At 41.7% G+C, this 9118-nt stretch overlaps 1 protein-coding gene across 2 annotated transcripts in view; it reads right to left on the bottom strand.

Moving 5' to 3' along the window:
• Positions 1-393: 393 nt before the first annotated feature.
• The window catches only part of dagla (diacylglycerol lipase, alpha), a 50498-nt gene continuing 41773 nt past the window's right edge, over positions 394-9118 (bottom strand). The window contains exons 19-21 of one of the 2 annotated variants that reach the window (XM_034110761.2): positions 4584-4747; positions 4332-4349; positions 394-3885 (exon numbers count right to left, since the gene is read on the bottom strand). In XM_034110761.2, the coding sequence (XP_033966652.1) occupies positions 2799-3885; positions 4332-4349; positions 4584-4747 (1269 nt within the window). In that variant the 3' untranslated portion in view covers positions 394-2798. The remainder of the gene's footprint in view (positions 3886-4331; positions 4350-4583; positions 4748-9118) is intronic. The other variant, XM_034110762.2, reaches the window with a different exon arrangement.

Below are 9118 nucleotides of genomic sequence, written 5' to 3'. Positions count from 1 at the left end.
CCCAAAATAACCATTACTCAAAATCTGTACTCAGTCAGCAGTCCTAATGCTGAGGACATCTTTACATCAAACAAAGGATGGGTAGGCAAGTCTAGGTATTTTTCTCCATGTATCGATTGCATTGGATATAAAACATTGTTTTAAGTCATTTATTTGCCGAAATGTGCCTTCAACAGAAACTCAACAGAACATTGATTTATGTATCTATTAATATTAAGGTAAACTGTATCTGGTCAATTCGTAGCAGTGATGAAAAGGAGCGGACCCAAATAACACGAGGCATCAAATTAAATGTGTTTCTCATTTTAAATAGACAGTTATCACAATGCTGACTACATTTTATAAGTAAATACTGAAAGAGATATGACAGAACATCCTTGTTATTTTCATGGTTTGTAGTTTATTCCATTACAGGCAGGGCAGTGAGGGGGAGGGATTAAATACATTCTCATTGTGGGACAGGAAAGGAGGGGAAGCAAACCAGGTAAACATGGACAAGACATAGTTGAATTATTCTTCTTTCAATATAGACCAATTTGTAAATCTGCCGCTAGTTTGAATAAATAACTTTCAGATGAACATTTCTTTCTCTACACGTCAATACTGATATCTTTTAATATACTCATTATCTCCTTATTGTTATATAGTTGTTTTCTACATGATTCTATTGGAATTCATCTTTTTTTTTTAAACATCTGCATACATAATTACACATAGGACATGGTGCTGTACACATCATGGTGGAAAGTATTATCGTGCTTTCTTTCAGCAGTGTTTTAGTGTATGACAGGCTGCAAGCAAGGCTTACTGACTGTAGGAAATTGCTGGTCCAACCTTGGTATGAGTCTACTGGGACTGGTAGAATGATGCGAGTAGTGTCAGACTGTAAACTGTCTGAAACTGTCAACTGTGGGTAATCACTGCAATCTTAATCCAAATAGAGAGATTGGGCAGATCATTATGGTGACTCCAGGCGTGATGGTGTCGCTGCGGAGGTGACTGTAAGTAGGCCGTCCACCTGCAGCGTGTATCACCACTATGAAACATTTGTAAAAACAGAATATTGTCACGATGCCATGGCAGACTGTCAAATACTTTTCCACTCGGATAGAAAAAAAGCGATAATATATAACTCCTTACGTTTGGGGAAGTCTAAAAAGTTACCCACACTGTCCCAAAAAACTAAGATAAAAACTACTGACATCAAACCAATCTGTTGCAAGAGCAATAAGGATAATAATACCATCAAATATAGCAATAAAAGTGATAAAAACATTAACGGCAATAAATAATGCAAATTGTTAGCCACCTGTTACATCCAGAGTGATATGGAGGATCGAATGCCAAGTACAGTATTTATCATTGGCAAACTGAATGTTGGAGGCCATTCATTTAGTCCAGCCTCAGGGGTGATGCAGATGAACCACACTAAAGAAAAACACCTTGACGTCGAGGATGACAGAGCACCTTGAGAACAAGAGCGATGATATCCTGTGATTGAAAAACACAGTTTGGTCCTGTATGGTAAACCATGCCTTTCATAAGCTTTTTTTAATGTTTGAGTTGACATTTGTTTTCATTTCTGGTCATGTTTAGAGCTCATCTACTGTGATTTAATGATAAGATTTGTTCTATTTCAGGCATGCTACTCTGAAGTGCATACTGTAAAGCATGCAGACCCTGACCTGGGCACTTTGCTAAGAGCTCTGCAAAGAGTAAGGTACATAAGACGACTAATATAAAGTTCATTATTGTTTCAAACCCAGGTTCATAGGCTATGTTTTCCAAATGAAAGCCACGGCAGTGTTAAGGTCAGGATGGCATCTTTTCTGTGGTGTTGCTTTGTAACAGTCTACATGGGAACCAACAGAATGGGAAGGAGATAATGAATTACTCTTAAGTTTAAATAAAGCAATATCCATATACATATACAAAACTACATCTCATAAATACATTTGGCAATATAATGTATTAACTTTTTGGCAAAGGGGGGTACAATTGAGCTGTTTGAAGTGTGCAAGAGTATCCAAATGTCAATCTAAGTGGCTTATTGACAATTTCTCTTTAAAAATAAAGAAAAAAAAAAACCTCATGCACAATAAAAATAACCAAAAGACTCAAAAACATCCATAAGCGTCTGTAATAACTTTGTCACAATCACTACATTTCTTAAGACACATGAATTCTCACCAATGTAACACACTTCAAAGTCAATGCTTGAACAGACCTGAGGAACATTTTATAATGTCTTCTCACTTCTATTGATTTACAAATATGTCCATCTTCACATTCCTGATATGAAAAAAAAAAAATGAAATAAAAGCTGATAAAGTTTCCGGAGCGGCTGAGGGTGCAGAAGGCTGCACAGTACATCAACCCAGGTGATGTGCCTATGCTAACCTCTCCTACAGTGTTAGTTTTTGAATCCCTGCTCAGTTAAGTATTCTCCCTTTGATTTTGTTATTTCGGGAATGATGTAATGCTGACGCGTCCCTATGTGGGTGAGACAACATGTTTTGGAATGGCATTGTGAAGCTACAGTTATTTATATTCACCCAATAGCAGTACAGCCCCCTGGCATGCAGAGAGGTCTCTTTTTTTCTTAGTCATTGCAATTGTGAGAAAATGCTATAAACACCTGAAAAATACGAATAGTCTTTCAATTGTTTCAATTGGTCAGTCAAGTTCTGTCATAGGATCTCTGATGAGTGACTGCATTCTATCGCATGCTTGTACTGTGATATGTTTACATCTTGGATGACTGCACCTCTCCATTTTAGAGCAAAGGACATAGCACACTACACCATGGATGCTAGTGTGTTCTCTTCAGGAAGGTGGCAAGGGCTAGATGTTCGTAGGGAGTGCATGGCTGGCAGGACGCCCTCGCCTGGGGAAAGGTCGTTGAGCTCCTCAGACGACGAAAGAGGGAAGGAAGGGGACAGAGAGATGCCTGAGGAGGGGTCAGCAGATCCAGCAAAAGTGCGTGGAGGCTTGGGGACTAAGTTAGGCTCCATTGTTGCTCTGGCAAGAAGTTGTTTGTCATCCAACAGCTGTCCATCTACGAGACACTCCCCGTGCCCAAAGGAGCCCCGGCCAGACTCTGACTCCCCATCTGATAGCTCCAGAGGCGGGGAGCAGCTGCCGTCCAGTCTGAAAAGAGAGTCTAAGTACTGGGCGAACTCCAGCACCGCCTGGCTGGGGTTTCCATTGGACAGTTGCGGGGGAGGATTAGAAGCTGCCGGTCTGGATCCCGCACTAAACTGTTTATCTGCCGTCTCCCAATCTTCATTTTCTCTAGAGTCAATGTTTGGGCTAAGGGGAGCGTTAGGAGTGCTCCCTGGATCGTAGACACCAGGCATCTGTTGGTGGTCCCCATCAGGAAGCATTTTTCGGTTGGTGTTAGGCTCCGTCTGAAAAGGCTGAGCCGCGACGCTCTGGTTTAGCAGAGCTGGGGAATCATGTCCACTGCTGCGGGGGGTGGCGGGGGACAGACGCATGGGGTACTCTGGGGTGGATATGGAGTCCATTGGGGTAAAGAAAGGCCCGACCTGTCCCATGTGCTCTGGTGTGTCCGGACAGAGGCAGTCGGCAGCCAGGAGTTCAGTGCGGGAGCTGAGAGACGGGTTCTCCTCGGGGATCGGGGCATCCAAAGAGAACGGCAGGCCGCACAGCATTGGTGAACCCCTAAGGGCAGCAGAGGAGCGTCGGGAATCCAGACTGTAGAGGGATTCGGCGTCTGAGAGACTCTCCATGAGAGCTAAAGGTGCTTTGCGGTCCCTCAGCTCCACTGTCAGGCGCTCCCGTGCTCCACGCAGCACTACAGGAACTGGGGGAGGAGGGCACTCAGCGAAACCATCCAGCGATATTTCAGACTGCGCACATGAACTAGAGGAGAGGAGAAAAGGGGTTGCAGAGTAGTGACATGAGAGGAGGGGAGAGGGGATCCAAAACACAAGACAGACATGGAAAAAGGGTCAAGACAACTTAAAGGAGGGAAAAACGGGAAGTGTTAGTAACCACACGTATCTAGATTCTACAGATTAGGTGAACACTACCAAAACACTACATAAATGAAAGGAAGAACAGACAAAGGAGAGACTGGGAGTGTATTCTAGTGCTCTTATATTAGCATCTAATACAGAGTAGGTGCAATCATATTCAACCATCACAACCAGGAGTTAACAGTGACGTTGGACAGGGGTTATAGCAGAGAGGGCGAGGTGGGAACTGAATAATACCATAAATTGCAACTGCTCTGTGGTCAGACAGCGTGCATGCGTGCATGAGAGAAGGGAGCACATTATGCAAAATTAATAGCATGCTTTTCTTACCGTAGAAATGTTTTTTGTCTGTTTTTTTTAACCAAACAAAACAGAAGCGATGATTTTGAGAAAACAATAAAGTAGCAGTTAGTAGCAGTAGTAGTGTAAAGTATTGTCTAGAAAGTTAGACATGTCCCCATGATTATTCCTGCAGTTTAATATGAGTTTTTCTCCAGTATATCTTAACTTAAGAGGGGGAAATGATTATACAGAGGATAGAAGAAGAAAAAGTACACCCACAGTGGTGCCTGCTGTACTAACCGAACACTACTGTTCCTGCGGTGGTGGGTTGTAGGCATCGGCTGCTGAGTTTTTGATGTATCCACGAACATGCTCTCTGGGTTCAAGTCCACTTCTGTGGGGCTCACCATGATCTTTGCTGCTGAGAGCAAAGCCGTTTTCCCTTTGTTGTAGTTCTCCAGAACCTGTCACAAGAACAAAGGGTACACAGATAGGTGACTTGAGAGATAAAGGTACGATGAGAGCAAGAGAGCAGGGAAGATACGCACTGACAATCAACATGAACAGAACTAAAATTGCTTACGAAAGGCCCAGTTCTAACTGAAAAGAACATATATCCCCTCCCTAATTTATGTTTCAATTATATAATTCCACTATACTCAATTTATAAAAATCCGAAGGATTTTACCTGCCTGTTCATTTTTTTCTACGCCGTTCAAAAAAGAATGGATGCAGAGGAATCCGTTGAACTGACATCCGATAGAAATAAATTCTACTATATTTAAAAATATATACATATTATCCACGGACCATTAACACTTTTGGTATCAACACTCTCCCAAATGCTGGTTGCAAAGTTAGTTATTCGGACCACACTCTGTAAGATTATCATGGTTTTCTATTGTCACAAGAAACACCTTTATCTATATTTAACTGCTGATATGATGCCATCTATTATTATGGTGTTAAAAAAGAAAAGTGTGGTTCTGATAAATGTGCAATCTAACGGTGAGCTTACACCTACTCCGACTGCCATTAAACGCCTACAATGGAGTCATAATGCCCGAGCAAAAACTACACAAGACTTTGTAACGATAAGGCGTAGTAAACCATAAGAGAAAAGTATAGGCAACTTCAAAACATACTAAATAATATTTTCCACAAAATCTGACGTTAATCTGTGTTAATTGTTAAAGTGTGAGGAAAACAAACACACAACGGCAAATCACATCAACACACAATTGCATGTATTTGGTTAACTTTAATGAGTTAAAACATAAAAAACATGTGGAACACATGAGAACACAAAAACATACAAGTGATGGAACAATGAATGAAAATTGATGTAAACAAAGACAACAAATCACAGGGAAGCATGCTCGTTAAGTTAAAAATGGCAACATAACAATGTTTGGGTTGTGTAGATGGTTATGGACCACAAATGAAAACATGACTATGTTACATGAGTGAGTGTGAGCAATGATGACACATGAGAACAACATTGCTGATCAACGACAGCAAATATTTGGCACGCACACATTCAAACACTTCACCTGCACTATAGGCACTATGACAACAAAAACTAAAATAAATAAAAGCATGAGACTGCAGAGCAGGAGAGAAGTTTATACTCTGAGTTTTAAATTATGTAATGTACTGCAACCCCTTCAGCCGTATATTCACATCACATTATCATTTATAAAAGCACATGTATGCATAGTAATATGAAATGGATGGTTGAGAATACAATTCCAGTTGCCATTTTTTTTATGTAAGGCCACACACACACACACACACACACACACACACACACACACACACACACACACACACACACACACACACACACACACACACACACACACACACACACACACACACACACACACACACACACACACACACACACACACACACACACACACACACACACACACACACACACACACACACACACACACACACACACACACACACACACACGTTAATCCAGCGGCTGCTGATTGACAGTTCCTTGAAGGGATTATGATTGAGGAAAGGCTGAATATGTGCTTTCAAAAGGCAAAAAGAGAAGTGAGAAGAAGAGCTGCAGCCCCTGAAAAACCCAGCCAATAAGGAAGAAAGAGCAGTTAATGTGGAAGAAATTAGGTTACCATAGAAACTTTGTGAATACAAAGGAAACGTGTTAACTGGAGGAAAAGGGTTGGCAAATTCATGCACACAGCACTTGACCAAATGTACTGTAGCTGTGCAAGGAATGGAAAGAATTGAAGAATTGATATGAGGAAACCTAGATTATGAATCTCATTAAATAGAAGAATATTGTACACAAAGTTGTAAAAGACTAATTTTAACTCTACGTTTTTAAGGTGTTACATATTATTTTATGGTAACATACTCCTTTGACCTGTGATGTATACCAGGGACTACTTATTGACAATATCACCCCAGCACCTTGCTGTTGTGAACGCACATTTCTGGTTCCAACTTGCTTTGTCAGTTGTTAACATTCTTTGAGGTTCTTCTCCACATTTCTACTTGCCTGGAACACCCTTTAACACAATACAGGGAACTTGCCTGGACTTGCAGCACCCAGGAACCAGTTGTTATATTGTGGAAAGAGCAAAAGGAAGTCTATGTAGCAAAAGGAAACATGTTGCCAACTTTCCATCTTTTCTCAACTGTTAAAGCAGTTGAGCTGCTTTGCATCTGAGACTTTAGTGCTTTCTCTTAGTGGAATAACTGGCAGGCTCTATACACCTCTTCTATGGTCACTTTTAAATGTAAGAGCCAGTCTTTCAAGAAGGCTTTTCACTAAGGACTGTCACAACATTCTGAGCTTTAACATCAGGCAAACTCTTTCTCTTATTAAACCTCAAGAACACATTAGTCTGGCCATTTAGTCACAGTATTAATAGCAGGACAGTCTTTTACGATGAATAATTCCTTAAACAGAAACAACTGCTTTGATAAATGTGTGGTGCATAGCAGCTAATGGAGGCCACGACTAATACAGAGTGTCTATACAACAGTATCAGAGGTAGTGTTTGGCATGTGTAAACAGCGGACTTCTGGTTTCTGCGAAGAGCCATGTGATATAAGCATTTTAAGAGGAGGATCTTCTATCTGAGAACGGTTTGTCTCATGAGATGGCATTTCAGAAACGGGAGCAGCAATCATATCTGCATAAGGGTTCAAGTCGGATAGGATCGATTGGGTTTGAGGAGGACTGCTGAGTGGTCCTGAGTGAGAGTTGGAGGGACTGTTAGAGATTTGGGGGACAGACACCGAAACAGGCTCTGAGGCAGAAGTACAGTCTGATAGAGAAAGAGGAGGAGGAGGAGGAGGAGGAGGAGGAGGAGGAGGAGGAGGAGGAGGAGGAGGAGGAGGAGGAGGAGGAGGAGGAGGAGGAGGAGGAGGAGGAGGAAGAAAAGACTCGGCATCGACAGTCACAGGGACAGCTTCAGTTTCTTTGAGGGACTCAGCGCAAGACGGGTCTTTGTGGGTAGGAGAGGACGAATTAGAGGGAACAGGACTCAAGTTTAGCGAGGTTTTGAACGCAGTGGAAATGCAGCTGGGTTGATGCACTTCAGGCTCCTCTGGTTCACAGTTTTCCTGCTCAGACTGGGCACAAAATGGTTCCAGTACCTGCAGAAACACCAGAGGTATCATACTACAGACTACGCACGGCAGCTGACACAATATCATCCATTTAGAGACATACTGACAAAAGCCTGAGCCACAAAGTCCAATGAAAAACCAAGTAAGAAGAGAATCAGAAAGGAACAGATATACAACTTCAGCAACAATAATAACAGTGAGACCGTCACATGCAAACATACACATTGATACCCTGTAATCAAAGCAGATGTTCAATGCCCTTGTATCTCACATTAAGAAAGACCACCATAGAGAACACCATAACACCAGGAGGGAGAAGTTCCCATGCTTTGAAACTAGAAGAAAACAAATGGTGCGGTAAGTTAATGAAGGGCCCATGCACACATTTGACCATAGAGTCGGGTTCAGTCTTCCAAAACCCTGATGAAGATTTGTATTCTGTCTTTGCAAAAGTGTGGTTTTTGAGTGAAAATAATCACTACAGCGTATTCAACAATTGTTTTTTTGATTGCAGCAATGTTCAATCATGATAAAACCAAGGTAATGCTCTTTTCAAAAGCAAAAAAGACACCAGAGCCTGTTTTAGATATTGTAACTACGCAAGGAACAAAACTTGAAGTTGTTGCCTGTTACAAATACCTTGGTATCTGGCTTGATGATTGTCTCTCTTTTAAACTTCATGTCAATAACCTGCTAAAAAAACTGAGGGTTAGGCTAGGTTTCTTCTACAGGAACAAGTCCTGTTTCTCGCTTGAGGCCAGGAAAAGGCTAGTCACTGTGACCTTTTTACCTGTGCTGGACTATGGGGATCTGGTCTATATGAATGCACCTGCCCATTGCCTGGTCAAGTTAGATGCTGCGTATCACAGTGCACTGAGATTTGTGACAAACTGTAAAGCATTAACCCATCACTGTACCCTGTATGCAAGGGCTGGTTTGCTTTCACTAACTGTACGGAGGCTCAGTCACTGGTACATTTTTATATACAAAGCCATGTTAGGGAAACTTATATCTGCTCCCTGATCTCACGGAGAATTGTAAGTGGCTACTGCCTGAGATCGAATGCTGTGGTTTTATTAAATGTGCCAACTGCTAGGACTGTCTTAGGGAAGACAGCTTTTAGATGCGCAGCTCCTCTGTCTTGGAATAGTCTGCAAATTAAATGGAAACTTAACAATCTGGTGCCACTAAATGTTTTTAAAGCTCGGTTGGAT

This window comes from Pseudochaenichthys georgianus, chromosome 3 (assembly GCF_902827115.2).
Source record: "Pseudochaenichthys georgianus chromosome 3, fPseGeo1.2, whole genome shotgun sequence".
NCBI classification, from domain to species: domain Eukaryota; kingdom Metazoa; phylum Chordata; class Actinopteri; order Perciformes; family Channichthyidae; genus Pseudochaenichthys; species Pseudochaenichthys georgianus.
Note: the sequence above shows the minus strand (reverse complement) of the source record. Positions and strands in the feature narration are given on the sequence as shown.